Below are 25,348 nucleotides of genomic sequence, written 5' to 3' on the forward strand. Positions count from 1 at the left end.
AGGATATGAGCATCCACATTTTTCACCTCACTGATTGCCTAGACTCCACTTGATTTTGCTGGCTAGGAGGGCTTCCCCTTTATGCTTCAGTACTCTGTGTTGTACTTTCATAAGCATCTACTCTTAGAGAAACATGTCATTTTATAGTAGGGTCCCATGAATACCTATGTTTCTTGGGTAGACCTTTCATATTGAATTATGCAAATTCTATTATTAATAATAACTTTTGTGGCATGAACAGTGATTAGTAGTCACTAATCTAGGATTTTGTAATTAAAATAATTTAAATTGAATTATTAATGTTCTCTGAACTGAAATTCTTTTTATCATTTAGTTGATTTCCTATTTCTCTCTGAGTCATTGCTCTTTGGTGATGACAATCTGTTATTATTTCAAAAATTACATAACACAGCTAATACGGTAGTACATTATTTTAGAGGAAAGAAAACCTCTAATAATTTAGATCCTACCAAAACCTTTCACAAATGTTGTTTACTCAAGAAATCTTTCCTGGATTACTAATGTACTCAAAAATTTCTATTATTTAACACCCTATCAAGTATTTTCAACACAAAGGTTACAGTTCTTGTTTACGTACTTATTTGAATGGCTTTTTGAGTAGTATCCATGTCTATTTCTAGATTACAAGATCTATTAAGAGAAAGTTTCCATGCATTTTCTGCATATCATTTGTACCTGTGGAGCTTAGTATAGTGTCTATATCTATAGTATACTTTCAATAAATTGTCATTAGAAAAATAATAAAATGTGCTTTATTACTATCTTGCTATTGACTAAAATCATGGAATAGAAAACTTAAAAATTAAAAAAACCCTTTATTTGGGTTAACAAGTCACATTATAATATAAAACCCAACATTTTGCAAACAGAAAGACTTTGGTCTAAATTCCACTTGGAAGAGAAGGAAATATAAACTAAAACTAGTACAGAAAGTGGCTGTTAAATCAAGTATATTATGAAGGTTTAGGTAAAATGAATTAAGGAACTGTCCTGGCCTATTCCAGGATTTTCTATAAGTACTATAATGAGACCTTTCCAAGGCCTTAGGAAGATGCACTAACTTCATCAATCATGGCACAGTACAAACCTTAAGAAACAGCAGGAAGAACTTATATGTCACACTCCTCCCTTAAGAGAGTGCAATGCCTGTAAGTGACTACAACAGGGCACTGATGATCTCTAGCAGGAACCCATGGTTTTGATTTTTCTCTCTTAATTTTCCCTAAGGGTCAAGAACCAAGTGAGTACCCTACTTTATCTCAAAGAAAGAGAAAGCTACAACTTCAACTTTTTCTCAAGGCACAGATTACTGCCTGGCTCTTGAAGGTCAATGTAGATATGGTATTCCACTTCTTTGTACTCATTTATCCTTTAGAAGTCCAAGAGAAATATAAGACTCAACACTACTAGTAAAAGGGAGGAAACTATTCTGTCCATTTTCTTAAAATTCAGGAGCTCTTTTCTTTCTTGCAAGATTTTGATGGAAAATAAAATGTCTGTATGTTCTCTAAACAACTAACTGAATTTTTTTCTTATTGAATTTTAGCACTTTCTTTAATTATAAATATAATCAACAAAGTATGGTTGCATTAGTAACTAAGCCTTTGTCACCAATAGAAATCACAGATACTTAAAAATTATAATAGTTTCAGATATCTCAAAATACTGTTTATACTATAATATTGTTACCAGATCTGCTGCTAGAACTTCTAATTTAATGTGTTAAGAACCACATACATCAAACATGTTTTTAAAATATAGCTTTTATGTATTTTGATAACTACAAACACAATTGATTTCCCCTTCAAGCCTATGTGGTTTATATTTTTTTTATTCACTTAAAGAGATCATTTTTAGAAGGGGTTCATAAGCCTTATCAGTGTGCACACAGAGTTTAGAAACTCCTATTTATTTATATTACTACTAAACTACATTTATTTAATTATACTGAAGGACCCCTTCTTTCTCTTCCTCTTTTGTCCAATTTTTCTAACAGGATCAATTGGTTCTTGGAATCAGAAAGGACCCCAAGTCAGGCTTGGGTAGAAATATCCAATCTTAGGGTTGTCTTAAGCTTAAAATTATTTAGATCCACAGCCTAAGTATGGTTTAATGCTAGTAACTCCTCGTTATGATTCAGTCTAATTCTCTAGATTTGTGTTTTGAGAGTACAGACCAGACTCCTTTTAAGTATATATCTCCCTTAGGAATCCTGGAGTGAATGTTTTGCTAATTGGAGTATAAGTGTAAATTAGTGAAATTTTCTTCCTTTAACAAAGGTGAGGAAAGCATCAACCTGTTTCCTTCTTTAAAAGTATCTCTTTGAATGCATAAAAGGCATGACCTTTTGACTTTACAGTACAAAGTCACCAGTCTTTTAACAATTGGAATGATACACCCATAATTCTGAAATAAGCTGAAGGTTTGCAATATACAGGATACAAGGTACATCAATTTGTCTGCCAAGGAAACAAACAAAAAAATTTAATTGTTTCTTTTACTTTCCTGTAAAATTTGTATGAGAGTCTGTGTGATCTCTCTGTGTCTTTTGTGGACTGCCTGTGATGTACATTGAATCCTAGATATTTTTATCCAGGAATACAATGGCTTTCTTTCTTTTCTATGTTTTTGAAAATAAATTTTGTTAGCAGGATTTTTATTTCATCAACAGAGTAAAGATTTGGCTATTCTTAGATTACTTTTCTTACTAACTTAATACAATTTTAATCTTGCCATGAGTTCTAACAGTAGCCATTCCACACTTTACTTTCTTCAGCTAGAAGAAGAGAATCACTGAATTGTTACAACTTTCTATATACATTTTTTCTATTTGTCGGCAAAAGTGACAATACACTAGGAAAAATACACTTGAGGTCTGATTTAATGACAGACTATGTAGTAGTAGAGAGTAAAGGACATCTTAGTACAATGAGAGGCCATGTTACAACCCTCTTAGAGACATAGTTTAAATGTGAGCCCAAGTTCAATGGCCTATTGAACTGTGATCCTCCCAATCTCAGCCTTCCAAGTAGCTAGGATTATAGGCATGAGCCACCAGCACTTTGCCTTAAATTGATTTTTATGTAGGCTGTTCTGTATAATATGTTCCAGGTTCTACAGAAGCAGGGATTTATTTATAACAACATTAATGATGATCCAGACTAGTATGCTTGAGGCCAAGTGGAGAGATAATATATGTAAGAATGCCTGGAAAATAGCAGGTGCTCAATAACATGAGCTTTCCTTCTTATTTCCTTTTAAGTAATAGTTTTCCCTCAATTTTATGCAAAGGAAACACAATTTATTTTTACTCTAAGGCTGCCTTTTCTCAATACAAAGTACAGTTCAATTCACTAGAAGAGATGGTTCTGATGTATAATCTGTATATTATATCTGTGAACAAAATTATTGTGTGATAGTAGTGAAAGGCAGATATACTTGATGATACTCAGACATATTTTATAATGAGGCACTTATTTTATGCTTTTTTTTTCATCTACATATTTTAATTATACCACATATTTAAATGACATCAAATGTCAAATGGCTCAGTATATTAGACTTGATCATGTCTACAGGCATTCATAATGGAATTGGACTCTGGACTTATTTCTTATCTCAAAAGAATTTTGTGAACCTCAAGGACATTTGAAATAAGTATTTCAGCCAAGGAAAATCATGTCATTTAAACAGATCTGGAAATAGAAGTTCATTTTTATACTTCTTAAAATTCACAAATATGACTTCCTAACCGATAGGTCATGTAAGGTTACTAATTTGAGATGGCTGTGAAGGTAGAATGTTATAATTATGAAATAGACATCTTATTTTCCAGTTTGTTTCAAATTTTTCTCTTCATTTGAAAGGGTAACAGTGCTCTCCTTTTAAATACTTTTATCATTATACATAGAGTTGGAGGATGAACTGAGAATGGCCCCAGATGACTATTGGAAATCTAATCTTAATCTATTTGTGCTTACACACTTAGGACAGACTTAGAGGTCATCAGTGGCTGAATTACTTAATATTTTGCATAATGTACAACTTCTATTAACGTTGAATGTGAAACATTTTCTGAAGAACGTAGTTAGCACTGGCTAAGTGTGTCTATTCAAGCCTTTGTATTCTGCCCCAAATTGCATTTAAAATGAAATGTAAAAATGCATTTCAGATGAACAACTATTATTAGATCTTAGTAGAAATTTATCTTTACTGAATTTTCTTACTTAGTGAAGTAAGATTTCAGAAATAAGTTGAAAACTTTCAGTCTCACCACTTATTCTTGATGCCATACATCCATTTGTAAAACATTTAACAAATTGTTATGGTTTAAATGTGTCCCCCAAATTTTATGTTTTGGAAACCTAATCCTCATTTCAACAGCATTGGGAGGTTGGATCTTCAAGGAGTGATTAGGTCATGAGAGTTCTGCCCTCATGAACAGATTAATGCTATTATCCTGGGATCAGGTTAGTTATTGCAGGAGTCAGTCCTTGATAAAATGATGAGTTTAGACCCCTTTATCTTCTCATTCTCTCTTCTCTATTTCACTATCCTTTCCTCTCTCTTCTCTCCCCTCCCTTTTTTCTTTCTTCTTCTGCTGTTTCTTCTCTCTCTCTCTTTCCTCCTCTCTCCCTCTCAAGTATCTCTCAATCTCTTTCTCTCTGAATCTGTCACTCTTTGTGTTTTTCCACACTAACCTTTTGCCTTCTATCATAAGATCACACAGGAAGAAGGCGTTTGCCACATGTGGGTCCCTTGACCTTACATTTCCCAACCTCTAAAATGATAAGAAATAAATACCTATTATTTATAAATTATTCAACCTCACGTGTTGTGTTGTAGCAGCATGAAATGGACTGAGACACCAACTAGAAAATTTCAGGCACTCTAAGGCTCTAGAAATATAAGAAGGGTAATATGTGGTCCTTTGCACAATTAATCAACCTACCTAAAGAGCAATTATTTAGAGCATAGATCCACAATAAGACTGTTAGGTGAGTGTACATTGTACAGTAACTGTACCTTCTGTGTGTCTTGTTTTCTTCATTTGTAACATGAGAAGACCAATGGCTCCCACTTTGTGGAGCTGTGGTGAGATTTAAAGGTTCTTTGTAACCTGGTTAGATGCACCTCCATGTTGTGCTCACAGTATTCTATTTTTGTTGCTAATGATACCTCACCTATCTGTATCTCATAACATTGAGATTTCTCTAAGCTGAAGGGCTATGCTGAATTATGTTCTTATCCCTAATCCCTAATCAATATTTACTTCAGGACCAGCTGTATAATTGGTACTTTTGAAACTGTCTTTAAAAAAGGAATGACTAAATAATATGATCACTTCTTTGGAATAGTTGGCAGTTGGTGGTTCTTTAATAATACAAATGTATTTATTATTTGAGGATTTTAATTGCTTACCAATTCAATATCCCCCATATGCTTACTGCAATGGAAAAGAACAAAAATACTGCATCATTACTATGGGCAGTACTCTAAATTTGCTGGTTTACTTTTCAAAAGTCTTAATCTCTATACTACCTGAGGCTTTACATACCTCAGACAAATCTTTACCAAGGGTATATAATTGAAATTTTAGATATGGATTTTGATTGCATCCTGGGAGCTATAGGAGCAAGGGAGATAAATAGTAAGGTATTTTTTTCCTACTAAGAAGAGAAGTGGCTATATGCCTGAAGGAAGTGAGGGAGCTAACCACAGAGCTTGGAAAAAATATTTTAAGTTGAAAGACACCAAGTGTAAAAGCTCTGAGGCAGAAGGGTCATCAGTGCTGAGGAGAACAAGGAGGCCAGAGTTGCTCAGAGTGTAGTAGACAATACCAAAGAAGTCAGGGTGAATATGAGCAGATGAAGTAAAGCTTTGTATTACAAGATCTTTGGGGTTTCTTTTTAATTGTGGATTTTGAATAAATACTGATATAATCTGATGTATTCTTTAAAGATCTGATACCTTTTATATTCACAAGGTACTGAATAGGGAGCAACGAGAGGCAAAAACCTTCTTAGGAGATAGGCTAAGAACTAAGAGATAGCTAGAGACTCTGTATGAGACTTGAGCTGCTCTCTTAGGTGAAATAAATCAATGCAACACAATTAGGTACACAGATCAAGTAAAGAATTGTTAAGAGGAAAATGTGGAATCTCTTACTACTTGTGTATTTTCACCGTTTTTACCCAATATCAAGTAGATTATGGATAAGAATGATATATGACTTCTACTTTAATGACATTTATCTTTTAACAACCAAATTAGCAGAATTTCAGTAGATACTTTTCAAAGTGTGAATAATAAAAAGAATTATTTTCTAAACATTTTTTTTAAAATCACAAAGTGAATTGTAAGTAGAGATATGCTGTTCTGCTTTCATTTAATATCTCTGACATTCTCATGAAATAGGCCTCAGAGTTTCTCCTCACTGAGCAGGACTTACAGCAGGATGCCATTATTTTGGATCTATGGCTGACAAATATAATCTCCCAATGTCCAATTTAAGCTCTTTAAAACATTTTTTTCAGATTTAAAATGCAAACTTAATTCTAAACAGTGCTAATAAATGTATCTTCCAAAATAGGCAAAGTTTATAAATTTTTATGGTTCTGTTCAAGTTAACAAATATTCCCTAGAAGCCTATTTATATAAATTAATTTGTCACTTGCTAAGTGACAAATTCAAGGAGTTTATGCTGTTCTAGGATGATACTAGGCAACATTAAAAGGCAAAAAATATAGTTGTTCTTTAAGACTTTATAGAGTACGGTGATGTCAGTATTTACTTTTACATAAAAAAAATTGCACAAGGCCCTGGGCTCAACGCAAAATCGCAACTTTTAATAAATATGTAAATAAATAAATGCTAAATAATTAAAATTCTTTCCTTATTTTTGGCATTTAGGACCACATTCCAATAGCTAACTCCCTATTTATATACGGCAAAGCACAGCCCACAAGGCAGTCAAAATCTCCCAGCCAAGTTCTCAGTAACCTTAGCCAGGACCCTACTTTATTCAGACCTAGCATGAAAAGCTTCAGAGAACCAGGCACCTGATTCTCAGACATTGATCAAAATAGAAATAGTGGTATAACCATATTAACATTTGACAATGGCAATCTCTACAACATCCCAAACTAATACAATTCTTGGATATTGAAGAGAGGGTATGTCGATGACATAACTGTCTTTATATCAGGGAATTGGTACGAACTATCTACTACTTCATATATCATGTGCAGTCATGGAAGGGGGCACCTAGGGTAATTAGAAATTATTTGCAAAATCAGCTTCTGGGACAAACAGGACTGAAAAGGGTAAGGCATATGACCAATGCATTAAATATAAGCTGCTTTTGAAAGCATAAAGAATCCACTGAACAAATTTTATTTGAGTTACACAAAATTTTGGTATTTTGGTTAACAGTAAAATTAATATCCAATTTAGTTGATGGCAAAAATTATTATCTCTTAAGAAATTTAAAAATACTCAACTCCTGTCTTATTTTTAATAGTGAGTGAATGTGTGAATTCCTATTTTAACATAGGTAAATTACACTGACTTAGTATTAAAACTGCAGAAGTATGCCTGTTCAACTTTAATATAACACACAAAGGCAAGTGCAGAACATTTTTTCTAGTGCTTGGTTTCTTTCAGAACACTGTTGAAAATCACAGCTCATGTATTAATACGCAATATGTGTCAGAAACTTTACTAAGCCCTCTGTATGTGTGGGATTTGTTGACTAAATCTTAACAACTTATTGAATTAATAAGTATGAATATAGTTTTAGAAATTTAAAAATGAAAGTTCAGCTTAGCTCAGGCTACAGTGTCAGAGGATTTGAACCCAGGTGTGCTCTACCCACAAAATTGTCTGCAGAAATGACTATTGAACCAACATTAAGTATACTTAGCTGATCAAAATATTGTTGTGTTTTTTATTTTGAAAGAAATTATATTTTTATTTTACCTTACTATATTTCAAGCCATGTAAAGAATAGTTTAGATTGTGAGAGCTTTTGGGTCATCAACTGCTTGTAGAAATTACAGAGTTGAACAAGGAATTTTAAATATTGATATTTTAATCTTAATGACCTTGTATGTTTGGATTTTTAATTGTGGAAGAAAGAGTTTTCTAGAAGAAAGCCTTTGTTTCCCTTTTTTAAAATTATTGTTGTACTAAGGGATGCAATCTGACAATTGCAAAAGTTCTTATAACATATCATATTTGAATTCACCCCCTCCATCATTCTCTTTTATACCTCTCCCCACATTCTTGAAATAGTTTCTGCATGTCTCATTTCTACTTATATATATAAGTACGTAACATTTCCACCATATTCACCCTCCTGCAACCTTTTCTTATATCTTTCCTCTTCCTATAAAGTATTTTTGCTTCAGAAGCCCTCATTTGTATATAATGGTACAGTCAATGCTGAAATTGATGTTTCTATGATGGATGAAGCATAAAGTTCACATTTCTATCAATAAAGAAGTCTTTGGGAAAGCAGTAGGATTATTTTTGATAGGCTCCTGACTTTCTCATCTGTCAATGAAAGCAATCTAACATTTAACAACCCAACAACGAGCACCTTTTCCACTGATCTGCAGTTTTGATATTTCTCAGTCAGGACTTTCAGTTATTTTGTCTATGAATCTTGGAAATTTTCCAGAAATTGTCTATGATTTCTGAATGACTACTGACAAGAATTTTGAAAAATGTTTTACTAAGTTTGGTATGGTTTTCCAGCTAAAGTAAGATTTTTCTTTTGTAAAGGCTCCAAATTCAAAGAAAATGTGATCAATCTTTCTCTTAAATTTCCGATAAACTTCTAATGATTTCAGTTATTTTCCCACTATGGAGGAATTAATGTCAGAAGAGCTATTTATCTTTTTATTCTCTTTCTTCTCTGATAGATGAAACCATCAAAGAAAGTCAAGAATTAGCCAGCTGTTCTGGTAGCTGGTGAGCCAATTTAGTAGATTAACACCATTTTTCCTTTCTCTCCTTTTTTCTCTCAATTTCTCTTTTCTCCCTGGTGCTAGAGATTGAATCCAAGGCCTTCTGTACCATTGAGTTACATCACTAGCCTGTGGCTTTATAAGACAGAATTTCTATGCAACTCAGGCTGGCTTGCAGTCCTTTTGCCTCCCCCACCCAGGAGCTGGGATTATTAGTGTGTACCATTATACCTGGCTCTTTACTTCTTTTTTTGGTTGGAGAAAATTATAGTGAATTTTATTAGGAGAGGAATATAGTTTTAATAAACTGAAGTGATCATCTCAAAAGTAACAATGAGGAGAGCTCTATATTTCTTACAACATTTTGAAGTAAGGATTTCACTTATCCTCATTTTAGAAATGAGAAAAAATAAGTTCAGTGAGTCTTAATGACCTCATGAAAAAATAATCCATAAAAGTGAAGACATTCAGCAGCCAGGATGTTTGATACCAGTTGTATCAGACACTTGAAATCAATACCTTTAACAATTCCATCAGGGTTATTATTGAAACCTTACTGAAATCCATGGTAGGTGGCCCAATGCAAACACATACATACACATACGTGAATGTACACACATATACATGTGTGGGAATAAGCATATGTGTTGCATTTTTTCTTTAGAAACATAACTGGAAAAGTTCCTCAAAATAACATTTGCCATTACTATCTTCTTTGAACTATAATGTATTTCACTTTTAATTTTAGTTTTACTCTTATGTTATTTGATTTGATCAGTTCTATGTCATGGACCAATTAATTGATTTTGTGACTCACTGATGGTGAACATAGTTTGGAAGACAGGCTCTAGATGATTTCATCACTGTGTCAGTTTTGTACAATGCATGAGGATCATTCTAGGGCACTTGTGGTCACCTTCCACAGTGATATCACTGTTTCTCTCCCCTTCTTGCAATGCAATTATATGCAAGTATGTTACTTTTAAATAATGAAGTACTGCTTCTCCTTGTAGTCATGTAGTCCTTGGGAAAAAATGTATATTCTTCTGCGTGTCTTTACTTCAAATAATGACTTATCACCCATTGTTGTTAATATTTAACTCATTGCATTCATCTAACTGTGCTGAAATGTCAGTTTCAGTGTGTTCTTTATTTACTAAGCCAACATTTTCTTGGCATCGAATGTTTTCAGGCATACCTGTTAGTCTTAAAGGCACACAGATGAACATGACAAGCAAAAATACCAGTTCTAAGGAAGCACTCCTACTGAAATAGGCACATTGTTTACAGGCACATGGAAATATAAGCACTTTTCTAAAGCCATTTCTTGATCAAATTCATTTTTTAAATCCTTGATAAAATCTCTTTGGTTATATAACATTGTAGATTGCATATTAAATGGTTGATCTCTTGTAAAAAATGGCTTTAAATATTTCTTGATTCTTTCTAATAATAAAAATTCATCAAAAAAGTATTTTCTTACCATGACAACTTGGTAGAGCTCTATTCCATCCAGGTCTTCCATCATCCCCCATGATGCAGGTGAGTGTTGAATAACCTTGAAGCACATACCCAGCATCACAGTAATAGGTGACTGTTGATCCTAATTTATAATCCATTCCTAGTCTGGTGCCATTCATGATATTGCCTGGATCAAAGCAGGACTCCCGGAGTTTTGCTATGAAACAGTGTTGAAGTGGCATTAATTGCTTTTCAGTACTATTTTCTATGAAACCTTTAAGATATGTTCATTTCTTCTTCTAAACCAGAAGGGAAAACACTAACATCCTTTCTCTATCTTTCTGAGGACTTAACATACAGAGCAGACCTTCAGCATTTCTGAAATTTTCATGTATCTCTATATAAGTATATATACATAATATAGATTATTAAAAATAAGATTCTTCACAGTTTGTTCATTAAAATTAGTACCTCGCCTACACAAACATAGAATTTTAGAATTTATTATAAATTAAATGTTATAGCCCATGCACAAGTACCTTAAATGAAGTACTTTGGAAAAGAAACAGAGCCTGGTATAACATTTATGTGTTTAGAAGCTCTTTCCCCATACTGTACACCCATCCCTTATTGCTGAACTTAGAAGTGACTCTGGTGTCTATGCTTCACTCAGTTCATTTCACCACTAGAAAGAATACCAAAGATCCTGTTTCCCTTCTCTGCAACTGTCTCTCTTAAATTACTTCTGTTCCTTCTCTGCACTTCTATCAGAAGTGTCCCCAGTACAAACAGTAACAAAACTTTTGAAAAATCAGAATGAAAGTCTTTTTGAGCAGAGTCTCTATGCCAATACCAGGTACTTTCAAAGTTAATGGTAACAGACAAATTAAAATACAAAATCCATTTGCAATGAAGGAACTTTCTTCCTAGAGACTGAATCAGAGATCTGGGCATGGTGGTCCAAGCCTGTAATCCTATCTCTTAGGGATGTGGAGATTGGGAGGATGAAAATTCAACCAACACATCTGCTGTGGTATCACAAGTCTGTGATCATATCCACACAGTTGGCATTGGTTGGAACTAAGACACATGGCTAACAGGTCTGGGTATGTGTTTAAATAATTTACATTTATTTATTAGTGTAATTAGAAATTACTTAATGCAATCTATAAGTACCATCAAAATAAATTCAAGATATCAACTGTGGTTTACTACATTAAAATTTATCTATGTTAATGAGTATTCAGCAAGTGAGTACATCTCTGGATATGAGTTATGTAACCATTGCCATGATTTCCTGGCTTCTGGGTGCTGTAAAGCACATTATGTCAAGATCTGATTAACTACACAGTATAAACATATTTCTTCCATTCATAAAAGTTTATAAACAGTTTAATTTATAAGAAATAATGAGAAACCTATTTATAGTTTCTCCAAATTTAACTAAAAAAAGAAAATGGTGTAATCAAATATGTAAATAATTTTAACAGACTATCGGAGGAGTGAATATGGTCCATTTTCTTTCCTCATTCTTTCTTTCTTTCCAACAAATACTTACGAGCCCACCTTTTGACTATGGAAATGCAGCAACAATCAGAAAATGCTGTGGCCCTTGTGGAGGTTATAGCTCATAACAGTTTTATTAAATTGTTGTGTAAGGGAAAGCAGCATGCAGGACACTTCCTGAAGAGGGACACTGAGTGAGCACTGAGCAAGAATGGAGCTAGAATGAGGAGTTGATTGGGTGAAAAAGAGGAAGTAGGATGCTATGATGCCCCAGGTGGATAGACCCAATTCTCAAGTTCCAAATCACAGCTAAACGACTTAATCTTCTGCTCAGCCCATGCATACGCACACACTCATCTCGTATATTATACTCACACTTCACTCTAAAAATGCTTCTCAAACCAACAAGTAAGCACTCTGTATCCACGAGCTCCACACCTGCAGATTCAGCTAATCATGGACCAAAAATATTGGAAAAAAAATTCCGGGAATTTCTAAAAAGTAAAACTTAAATTTTCCACATTCTGAGCACTAACTACACTAAATCATGCAAATGAAGTTATGTACAGGCCTGCTGGGCTGTGGTTTCCTGCCCTCTCACAAGTCCTCAGTCTCTCTCCAGCACTGTTTCAATCTTATTCGCCTTGTGTTAACTTGTGCACGTGTAGTTTGGCCTATGATGCCAAATTCTGACTATCCCCCCCTGGTACCATGGAACAGCTGTATTTCTTTCTGAATAAAATATTTAGAACACACTGTTTTCGGGAAAAATTCAGCAGGATGATTGTTCAGTTTAGTCACTAAGAATGGGGTTTTAGTGACGCAGAGGTTGCTTAGTTTATTTTTAAGAATAAAACCTCACATTGAATCTCTTCTAAACAAGTAGGATAACACAATCTCAAAAATCTCCACAAAGTTTCAATGACATGTCATTGAAAAATAATGTAACCCTTGTGCTTTCAGGGAAACATGACTGTCAAATTTAAACTATTACTCTTGACAATGTTCTATTGCTAGATTTAATTTGAGAGAATTCATTTATCTCATACTGCTTTAAATCCTTGGTAATTTGCTTTCTTTGACTAATATTTCCCTCACTTGTTCCCATGTATTCTACAGTAGTTACATCTGGAAATTTTGAAAACATCTGGATAATCCTTATATAAAATTTAGATAATAGGTAGAAAGACTGTTTTTGTTTCTGAAAAAGAATTGTGAGCCAGACAGGTTGTTAGAATTTTTTTTATAAAAAATTTATTTTGGCTAATAAAAAAACTAATTTTGTTTACCTTAATGATGGTTTGCCCACTGAACAGATCCTATGTATGTGAGTCCCTTGCCTCCTTATGTCCTCCAAATAAAATATGTCTCAAAATGTGTTTTTACATTAGTTAGTTTTGAAATATTTTTAGTTTTCCGCTTAAATTAATTCTGTTGAATATACATATGTATACACACAAATATATACCTATATACACATATACACATGTGAGTGTACACACACATACACACACACACACATATATCTTTTACTGAAGATTAAAGTGAATACAGATCCAAAAACTTTTTTTTTATTGTTTTATTATTCATATGTGCATAGAAGGCTTGGGTCATTTCTCCCGCCTGCCCCCAACCCCACCTTACCACCCACTTCCCCCCTGCCTCTCCCCCCAACCCCCTCAATACCCAGCATAAACTATTTTGCCCTTATCTCTAATTTTGTTGAAGAGAGAGTATAGGCAATAATAGGAAGGAAAAAGTGTTCCTGGTTGAAATAAGGATAGCCATACAGGGAGTTGACTCACATTAATTTCTTGTATGTGTGTGTTGCCTTCTAGGTTAATTCTTTTTGATCTAACCTTTTCTCTACTTCCTGGTCCCCTTTTCCTATTGGCCTCAGTTGCTTTTAAGGTATCTGCTTTAGTTTCTCTGGGTTAAGGGCAACAAATGCTAGCTAATTTTTTAGGTGTCTTACCTATCCTCACCCCTCCCTTCTGTGCTCTCGCTTTTATCATGTGCTCAAAGTCCAATCCCCTTGTTGTGTTTGCCCTTGATCTAATGTCCGCATATGAGGGAGAACATACGATTTTTGGTCTTTTGGGCCAGGCTAACCTCACTCAGAATGATTTTCTCCAATTCCATCCATTTACCAGTGAATGACAACATTTCGTTCTTCATGGCTGCATAAAATTCCATTGTGTATACATACCACATTTTCTTAGTCCATTCGTCACTGGTGGGGCATCTTGGCTGTTTCCATAACTTGGCTATTGTGAATAGTGCTGCAATAAACATGGGTGTGCAGGTGCCTCTGGAGTAACCTGTGTCACAGTCTTTTGGGTATATCCCCAAGAGTGGTATTGCTGGATCAAATGGTAGATCAAAGTTCAGCTTTTTAAGTAGCCTCCAAATTTTTCTCCAGAGTGGTTGTACTAGTTTACATTCCAAACAACAGTGTATGAGGGTTCCTTTTTCCCCACATCCTCACCCACACCTGTTGTTGGTGGTGTTGCTAATGATGGCTATTCTAACAGGGGTGAGGTGGGATCTTAGTGTGGTTTTAATTTGCATTTCCTTTTTGCTAGAGATGGTGAGCATTTTTTCATGTGTTTTTTGGCCATTTGAATTTCTTCTTTTGAGAAAGTTCTGTTTAGTTCACGTGCCCATTTCTTTATTGGTTCATTAGTTTTGGGAGAATTTAGTTTTTTAAGTTCCCTATATATTCTGGTTATCAGTCTTTTGTTTGATGTGTAGCTGGCAAATATTTTCTCCCACTCTGTGGGTGTTCTCTTCAGTTTAGAGGCCACTTCTTTTGATGAACAGAAGCTTTTTAGTTTTATGAGGTCCCATTTATCTATGCTATCTCTTACTTGCTGTGCTGCTAGGGTTCCATTGAGAAAGTTCTTGCCTATACCTATTAACTCCAGAGTATTTCCTACTCTTTCCTGTATCAGCTTTAGAGTTTATGGTCTGATATCAAGATCCTTGATCCATTTTGAGTTAATATTGGTATACGGTGATATACATGGATCTAGTTTCAGTTTTTTGCAGACTGCTAACCAGTTTTCCCAGCAGTTTTTGTTGAAGAGGCTGCTATTTCACCATCGTGTATTTTTAGAGCCTTTGTCAAAGACAAGTTGGTTATAGTTTTGTGGCTTCATATCCTGGTCCTCTATTCTGTTCCACTGGTCTTCATGTCTGGTTTTTGTGCCAGCACCATGCTGTTTTTATCATTATTGCTTTGTAATATAGTTTGAAATCAGGTATCGTGATACCTCCAGCATTGTTCTTTTGACTGACTATTGCCTTGGCTATTCGTGGCCTCTTGTGTTTCCATATAAATTTCACAGTAGATTTTTCAATCTCTTTAATGAATGTTGTTGGAATTTTGATGGGAATTGCATTAAACATGTAGATCACTTTTGGGAGTATAGACATTTTTACTATGTTGATTCTACCAATCCATGAGCATGGGAGATATCTCCACTTTCTATAGTCTTCCTCAATCTCTTTCTTCAGAAGTGTATAGTTTTCCTTGTAGAGGTCTTTCACATCTTTTGTTAGGTTTACACCTAGGTATTTGATTTTTTTTGAGGCTATTGTAAATGGAATTGTTTTCATACATTCTTTTTCAGTTTGCTCATTGTTAGTGTATAGAAATGGTAATGATTTTTCTATGTTGGTTTTATATACTGCTACCTTGCTGTAGCTATTGATGATGTCTAGGAGCTTCTGAGTAGAGTTTTTTGGGTCTTTAAGGTAGAGGATCAAGTCATCTGCAAATAGGGATATTTTCACAGTATCTTTACATATTTATATTCCTTTTATTCCTTCTTCTTGCCTAATTGCCCTGGCTAGGAATTCCAATACTATGTTGAATAGGAGTGGAGATAGTGGGCATCCTTGTCTGGTTCCTGATTTTAGAGGGAATGGTTTCAGTTTTTCTCCATTAAGTATAATGATGGCTGTAGGTTTATCATATATAGCTTTTATAATGTTGAGGTACTTTCCTTCTATTCCTAGTTTTCTTAGAGCTTTTATCATGAAATGGTGTTGGATCTTATCAAAGGCTTTTTCTGAATCTATTGAGATGATCAAATGGTTTTTGTCTTTGCTTCTGTTAATGTGGTTTATTATGTTTATTGATTTTCATATGTTGAACCACCCCTGCATCCCTGGGATGAAGCCTACTTGGTCGTGGTGAATAATCTTTTTGATGTGTTGTTGAATTCTGTTTGCCATTATTTTGTTGAGGATTTTTGCATCAATGTTCATTAAGGTGATTGGCCTATAGTTTTCCTTTTTGGACCAAAAACTTTTTTATTGCAGAAAAAAATTGGTCAAGGTGTATGGTATGTATTACAAAATACAAAGGAAAATATTTTTACTTCCTAGGGCCTCCATCTATTGTATGTTAATTTGGGAGGGGGACACATTTTGTCTTGAAAGTTACAAGATGTTTCTCTTTCTATGATACTTAGAAGCATCAGTGTCACTTTATTAGCTTTAAGAAACAACATAAAGTAAACACATTTTTGTAATGGGATATGCTATCGTTTGGATGTACCCCACACAGTGTTATGTGACAGAGGCTTAATCCCCAATGCAACAATGTTGGGAAGAGGGACCTAACAGTGTGATTTGGTAGTGAAGGATCAGCCTTCATGAATGGATTAGGATTAGTAAAATTATCATGGAAGTTAGTTAGTTATCTGAATAATGGGCTTTACACAAGTAGGTGTGATTCTCTCTTGCTTTCTGGCTCTGCCTCTCCCTTTCTTACTCCCTCACCTTGTTCTGGATAATAAAGCAAGAAGGCTCTGTCAGATATGAGCATCTTGTAATTGTACTTTGCTGTCTCCAGAGCGAAAAGAAATGAATGTCTTTTCTTTGTAGATTACTTAGTCTCATGTACTCATTATAGTAGCTGAAAATGGTCTAATATAGGATTGGAAATAGGGAGGATTATAAGAAAAAAACTGACCTCAGAGACTGTGAAGTAAGCAAGAGAATTTTTCTACAGACATAGTGTTTTGAAGACCAGCTCACAGAATTAATTATTAGATTTGAGGAATATTACTGGAAAGCAGTACTGTCTGGAATACAAAAAAAAAAGCCTCATGTAAAGGGTATTGATACAGAAACTGAGGAGAGTGGGTAGTATTCACAGTGCTTGAGGTTGAGACAGAGATAGTTGGTAGGATGGTTCTGATTTTTTTTTTGTTTTTGCCTATACTCTGACATTTTTCTTTGCCTTTACTCTTAATAGTAATACTAATTGATATGGTCTTGTACAACTCATCTGAATAATCTGATCCTTAATGCCATTATTTGCAAAGTAGTGATAGCAATACTTATGTCAATGCAGTTAGCATAATATTTTTGCTGCATTTCAAATAGTGCTGCTCAGGGGGAGAATACAGATAATGCATGAAAAAGAGTCAACCACTGGACCTGGAATAGCGTATATACATACCAAAAATATTAACTCTCCAAAAAACTGCATTTATGGCCCTTTTTCTATGAAAACACAAATCTTAAGTTTTTAGAAACAATGGAAAATAGAAATTGATTAAGCTCGAAAATGGGGATGGGCATTGATTTAGCTGAGATATGACAAATAGGTTTTATCTCAAGTGCTAACTGGAATTTTAAGTGAAGCAAGTAAAGGAAGAATTGTGAGGGCTTGCTTAATTTCCAAGAGAAAGCATGCTGTAATCAGTTAGCATCACTTTCCGAGAGTATCATAGTAAGATACTCTTCCGGTGTCCTTTATCCTAGGAAATATTTTTTAAAAGACTGATTTATAGTAGTACCTAACTAGTTCTATAGACATGCTAACTTCCTTCCTTCCTTCTTTCTCCTTCCTTCTTTCCTTGCTTTCTTTTCCTTCTTTCCTTCCTTGCTTGCTTTTTCTTTCTTCCTACAAATCATATTTATAATCTTTTCATCTTACAGATATAAGGAGCTATTCCTAAGCTAAGTTCTCATTTACAAAATGCAGGGCAGGAATATATCTCTAAGATTATATTGTTTTAAGATATTAATAACATCTCTGTGATCTAATCAAAAACGTATATAAGCTGCTCAAAACTAATCAGTTAACAAATAATTATTGCATAGTTACTGTGTACAGGGACTGTTTTAGGCGATCAATTTATAGTGGTAAACAAAATGATATTTGGCTTTTAAGAGCCTTACATTCTAGCATATATATGTAGGGGTTAATGGAGTATTGGAACAGAACTTCTTACAGCTATTAAGTAATATCTTAAGATAACATAACATATCACAGAGTGTGGACCATGAAGCCCACTCAGAATTAAGCTTTAGCTTAATTCCTGCTGTCTAAAATTAAGTTTCAATGACTGTTTCTGAATTCTGTATCTGTTCCACTGTGCTATTTTTCTAGGATAACACATTTCTGAATTCCACTACTATAACTTTAAAATAAGCCATGATATAAGGAAAATGAGTACACTATTTTTTGTAAATACCTAATCTTGTTCTGTCAAATATTCTTCATTCATAGATATAAATGATGTTTTATGTAAATTGGTTTGAAATGTGCCCAAATAAAATAAGAATTAAACAATGTTAGCTCCTTATTAACATTGTCCCCACTCAAGATGTGTTCTTTGAAAAATCACCAATGACACTAGACTGATAGTCCATCACTACTTCTATTTGACATGGTATGGAAGTTTTATGAAGAGCATCAAACAAGCCAAGAAAAGAAATGAAATGTATACAGAATAGAAAGAAACAGAAGTATCACTGCTTAATAAGCAATCCAAAAAGTGCTACAGAAATATTCAGATATCACTGAAAGAGTTAAGTAACTTTGAAAATATATCAAGAAGTTATGAAAATGCACTATGGTTTTATTATTAACAACCAGAAAATCTGATAATAAAGCTATCACTTAATAACAATAGAAAGTACAACATATTGAAGATTAATGTGAGAAATTTTTAGAAAGAAAATCATAAACCATTACTGAAAGACAGTGAAGAAAATAAGAGTAAATTGAGAGATAGACTTTGTTAATATACAGGAAGATCAAATGTCATACATCAATTTATTCTCAAATAACTTATAAATTCAGTGTAGTCCTCATCAAATTCAACAGGTAGAACCAGCTTAATTTTAAATTCTAAATGAAAGTTCAAAAACTTAACATGCACCAAAAAAAAAATTTAAATAGGTTGCTATGTTTGAATAGGAAAGGTCCCCCACAGACTCATTGCTGAAGGCTTGATACTCAGCTGGTAAAACTATTTGGGGAGTTTCTGGGCATTTCAGGAAGTGGGGCCTCACTGGAGGAAGTAAGTCACTGGGAGTGTGTTATTGGAGGCTGTATCAGGTCCTGGAGCTCACTCTATTCTCTCTCTCTGCTCCTGGCTGCCATGATACAACCAATTTGCTTCTCTACATCCTCTCCAACATGATGTATTGATTCATCATGGCCCAAGACCAAAATCTCTGAAAAAAAGAGCTAAAAAAAAAATCTTTCCTCCTTCTAAGTTTTTCTGTCAGGTATTTTGTCAAAGACAAAAAGTCTACCTAACATAGTGGTGTACTCATTTTCCTTATATCATGGCTTATTTTAAAGCTATAGTAGTGAAGTTCAGAAAGGTGTTATCTTAGAGATAGAAAAATAGCACAGGGGAACAGAACACAGAATTCAGAAACAGTCATAGAAACTTGATATTAGACAGCAGAAGTATATATGCCAATAACTGGTGCAAGGGCAATTAGTTGGCCTTATGAGGAAATGAAATTAGGTTATTTTGCACAAAAATAAACTTCACATATATTCGATACACAAAGATAAAAGCAAAGCTTTAAAATTTTAGAAAGCTTAAGAAAATGTCCTTATGAGACTATAATGATTTAAAAAAACCAAGTCATTGAAAGTGCAAACTATAAAGAAAAGAAAGGATTAAATATGATGGTATGGATTTTAAAAATATTTGTACAAGCAAAAGAAACTGGAAATGATGCAAAATAAAAGTGAAACTCCGTATTTGCCAAAAATGAGATTATTTAGTGAAACATAAAATACTCAAAGAATTAATATCTACAACACATCAAATGTTTTTATATAAATAATAAGAATCAGAAACCCAATTAGAATAATGTGCAATAATAGAAATATTCATTAACAATAAAAACACCTCACTGTACAAAAATAGGTAAAAGATGCTTAACTTAATAATTAGGAAAAAGGCAATAAGAATGACAATGAGATATCCCTTAATAACCATGAGATTAACAACTTGAAAAGAACACTGGTTTTCCAAAACTACGCTGTGTTTTGAAACTTATCTTCTGATATTGAGTGTAACTAGCTTTCATTTTCTTTAAAAAATAACTTGGCAATATGGAATTAAATTGAAAGAGTTCAATACCATTTGATCCAATAATCCCACTTAAGAATATAAATATCTTAAAATGACTTCCATAAACACATTCATGAAGATGTAAAAAGACTAGAATAACCTAAGTGCCTATCAGAAGAAAAACATATGTTAACTGTGATGTAGTCATATGATAGCATATAATAAAGACTTTAATAAACTAAAAAAGCAAGGGGAAAAAGTAATTTTCAGAAAATATGTACATGATGAAATATAATTTGTTTATGAAAACAGAACAAAGAATATATGCATGATGGGAAAAATAAAAATATGTATAAGTAAGTATACATGCATGGAAAAGATAAGCACCAAGTTCAGGCTTAAAAAGGTATTTTCATGACAAAAGCAAGAATGTCAAAAAGTACCATAAGGTCTGTTATAGTGTTCCTGCATAGTCAGATAACTGGGTCCTCACATGTGGTGTGGGGAGCATCTCCCAAGTGGAGAGAGCTCAAATTCAACTCTCCATAATACCACTGACTACCTTACCCATAGTCCCAATTTTTAAGAATTCCACAAATTTGAGTTAGATTAATAAGTATCATCAGATAATCCCCATAAACACTTGGCACCTCAAACTCTCACTGTCTGTACTAAGCAGCCTGTGTGCCTTCTTCCAAAGACTGTGCCATTTCCTTACTTATCCCTACGAGATGAGAGACTCAGAGGGCTCAAAATTTCCACTGGAAAGAAAATTATACCATGTCCATGTCTGGCAGATACCACTGGCCCTGGCATGCAAGCATGTGTTTCCAAGTAATGGTAGAGATACTGGGCTCCATATCTTGCTGACTTGGGAGTTTTCCCTTTCACTAAAAATATCCTTCAATAACTGATGCCATGTGTTGTTAAGAAATTTAGGACTCCCAGTTATGGAGCCCTAAAATGATGAACCTCTGTTTCCATAGCAAATGGAAAATGAGTTTCAAATGCATATGTAGTAATGGAATTCTAATCAGCAATGAAAAAGAATGAAATCTTATCATTTGCAAGTAAATAGATGGAACTGGAGAACATCATTCTGAGTGAGGTTACCCAGGCTCAGAAGACCAAAAATTGTATGTTCTCCCTCATATGCAGACTTTAGATCTAGGGCAAATACAGCAATATGGTTGGACTTGGGTCACATGATAAGGGGAGAGCACACACTGGAGGTGTAGGGATAGGTAAGAAACCCAAAACATGAAAGAATTTGATGTCCCCACTCCAGAGGAGCTAATACAGAAACCTTAAAGACACAGAAGCCAATATGAGAAGGGGATCAAGAACTAGAGAAAAGGTCAGTTACAGATAAATCAACTTGGGATGTAACACATTTGTACATGGAAGAAATGTTAGGAATCTCTCTGTATAGCTATACTTATTTCAACTAGCTGAAACACTTTGTCTTTCTTATTATTGCTTATGTCTTCTCTTCAATAAAATTGGAGAAAAGGGCAGAATAGATTCTGTTTGGAAGCAAGGCGGGGTGGGGGGGAGAGGTAGCAGGTGGGAGGTAAGGGGGAGAAATGACCCAAATGATGTATGCATAGGTGAATAAATGAATTTAAGAAAAAGACAAGAGCAAAGGAATCTGAAACAAATACAGCATAATGTTAATATTTTTCAAATTGGATGGCGTATATAAAAAGTGATAAGAAATAGGATGCCCACATTCTTAGAACTTAGTTGATAACAGGAGGAATTATTACTATGTTCATGACCTCATTTATCAGAAAAGAGATTTAAACTTTAATCACCAATGACTAAATCTTTCCTCTAAATCTTTCCTCTACGCACTGAGTACAACATTTTAGGAACTCACTCTTTTGGGGAATCTAAAGATATCGATCTAAAGAATGGTGGTAACAAGAAGCTGGGGAGAGTAGAGAAGGTTGGGAAAAGATTGATCACTGGGTATTAAGTTATAGTTAGAAAGGAGCAAGAAGTTATGGTGTATGATTGCAGTTAGGTAATTACAGATAACAATTATGTATTGTGTTCTTTAAAAAGCTTGAGGAGGGCTGGCAGAGTGGCTTAAGTAGTCAATCACTGCCTAGCAAGTGCGAGGCCCTGAGCTCAAGCCCCAGTGCAGCAACAAAACAGATATAAAAAGCTAGAAGAAAGGCTTTTGAATGACTTCACCATAAATAAAAGATAAATATTTGAAGATATACATTTTAAGCCTGATTGAAACATTATACAATATGTACATGTACCAAGACATGACATAGTACCAATAAACAGGTACAATTTATATTTTATGTAATAGTTTTAGAACTTAAAAAGTAAATATTTTTAAAAAAATTAAAAGATCTAAGAGAGTACAATTATGAAAAAATCATAGACATTGTAATATAATTTATTTAAATATCTGCAGAAATATTTTGAAACATAATTATCATGATATTTTGTTCACTCTGTTCTAAATATTGACATACTTAAATGTTCCTTAACATTTTCTGAAACATAATTATCCAGTAATTTGTTCTCTTTATCACTGAAAGTAGCCTTTGTATTAAAATATTTGAGTAAAACTTCAACTTCCAAAAACATAAAGCTTTGGTTTTTATTTTTAATATTATGTGGCCTTAGCCAACTACTGCAGTGTACTTATTGCTAATTTGTTTGCTTGATGCATTTCCTTTAGTAGTAATTAGGGAAATGCTAATTTCCTTCTCACTGATAGGAAGTCTAAGTGAGTGCCCTTTTATGAGATGAATTGTACATAGTCTTCATTTTAAAATGCCCATATAAGTAACTCTGAAAGCCGCCAATACAAAATTACTCTCCTGAATAAAATACCCAGAGTTTTAATCATGATGAGAGAATGGAATGTTCATATTTACCTTTATATTCTAAGTGAAATCCAGTGTAACTAACAGATCCATCACTCCGAAAAGCTAAATGCATGGTATTGGAGCTGCTTTCTATTCTTTCTGGCAACTTGCTGTCTTGAAAACTTCCAATCAGTGGGCTATTGCTGTCCGGTCCATCATATATATAGAGGAAGTCATAGTTTGGTTCTATGCTAAAACTAAAACAGGAGAAGAGACAGGAGGAAGTAGAATGATTATTATTACTATAGTAATAATATTCACAGAAGCATATACCCAAGTGTTTAAAAAAAAAGAACAAAAGACCCTCTTCAAAATGATGAAATACAAAAATTTTCCTGACAGTAAATACAATGAATATGAATATTATTATCAATAAGTCTTAGTATCTTCAAATATTTCTATATTAACAGAGTATCCAGAGGGATATAAGAGATTGTAAGGCAACAATTAGCTAATGAAAGGGTACAGGAGTAGGAGTCAGAAGATATGAGTTCAAGCTTTGCTTCTGCCCTTTTTAACTACAAAAGTTACATTATATCAGTAAAGTAGAGGATAATATCTATGTTTAAATTTTTACACATGTATCTTATACCATGAATATGCATTTTTTCTTTTTCAGTGGTTTGCCTTGAACACGTTGAAAAATGACATTTTAACATGGAGATGATTCAATTATGTGATTCAAGTATCTGGGTTTTTTAAAATTTTTAAATTGTTTTTGGCAGTACTGGGGTTGAACTCAGGGCTTCATGCTCACTAATCAGGTGCTGTACTGCCTAAGCCATGCCTTTAGCCTAAACCAATATTTTAAATATGGTACAATAAACTTTCTTAACCTTCAAAAGAATGATCTCCTAGTGGCCATAGTATCCACAAATTTAGAAAGTAGAAACCAGGAATTCAAATGATCTGTCACCTACTTCTACTGTGGCAGAGAAATATATTGAAAATAGATTCATTTGATTCATTAAGAAAAAGTCAATCAGTTCATGCTTTGAAATAAAACCAGTGAAGACCGCCATTGTTAAACACCCATCAACAGAGAAAGTATTTTGTCATATTATGATCTTTGATGCACACAAGAGATTTGTTATGTGAAGGATATTTCCAGATGTATAGAATATAGAGGAAAATTTACACAACTTTGCTCGTGCTTAGTGTGTTCCTGTACAACAGAAACAAGTCTTGATGCACAGTTTATGTGTGCATAAATGATGGTGAAGAAGGGCAGAGATGATGAACAACCAACAACCAACATTTCTGTGCATGTGGTCTGCTGTAACATGACAAAATTGGGGAAACATCATGCTTTTTTCTTAATTTATTTGGTACCTTAAATCCAATTAGTTTAATTTGCAGTCTTTTGTGAATTTTAAAGACTGAATTTTGATAATTATTATATAGTATAGGAGCAATCAGAAGATTAGGCCCAATTTCATTGCTTACTGCCCTTGTGATGGGACAAAACACAACCTTCTGAATTTCATCTCTTTTGGCATTAAGATTTGTGGTAATAATAGCTTCCTTTCTTATCTCACTGTTGGGAGGAGGGATTTGGAAATAAGTGCTGTGTAAAGGATGCAGTAGTATTTATTATGCTTGAAAGGCTAAAAGACTATGAAATGCAAGACATTTCTTTCTAATTTCTACTTTTAGCTTAAATAAGTACTTAGATATTGATTTATAGCTTCACTGAATCTGAAAATAATGCAAATATTCTTTTCATAGGAAATTTTAGAACCTTAGTCATAATAATTCTTTTCCATAAAAATGGAAGAAAAGTGAAGTATAATAGTACATTATATTTTGCAAGGCACTTTCATCAATATTAGCTTAGTCTTGTCAACAATAATCCTGTAATAGAAGGAAGGGATTATGATTTTCCTTTTACCAATGAAAACACTAAGACCCTGAAAAGTCAATGATCTCCCTAAGGTTGCTCAATAAATGACAGAACTGGAAATCAAAACTATGTCATGTATTTCATGTAATAAAGCCTTCTACATCAAGTTATTACATTTTTATAACTAAACTAAGCCCTTTATCAACCATCTAGCTGCTTCTAACATCTTTGAAGTAATTTTATCAGTCATAACACTGGAGATAAAAGTAGTGTTTGCCTCAGAAATTTGTCTTATAACAGCGT

General features: G+C 33.8%; 1 protein-coding gene across 6 annotated transcripts in view; it reads right to left on the minus strand.

Annotated features, from left to right (window-relative positions):
• Csmd3 (CUB and Sushi multiple domains 3) overlaps positions 1-25,348 on the minus strand; it is a 1,205,819-nt gene that overhangs the window by 246,015 nt on the left and 934,456 nt on the right. For all 6 annotated transcript variants that reach the window (XM_074069090.1, XM_074069089.1, XM_074069088.1 and 3 more), the window contains 2 exons: positions 23,212-23,399; positions 10,477-10,671 (listed from right to left, as the gene is read on the minus strand). In XM_074069090.1, coding sequence (XP_073925191.1) covers positions 10,477-10,671; positions 23,212-23,399 — 383 coding nt within the window. The remainder of the gene's footprint in view (positions 1-10,476; positions 10,672-23,211; positions 23,400-25,348) is intronic.

Source organism: Castor canadensis, chromosome 3, assembly GCF_047511655.1.
Source record: "Castor canadensis chromosome 3, mCasCan1.hap1v2, whole genome shotgun sequence".
Lineage (NCBI taxonomy): Eukaryota > Metazoa > Chordata > Mammalia > Rodentia > Castoridae > Castor > Castor canadensis.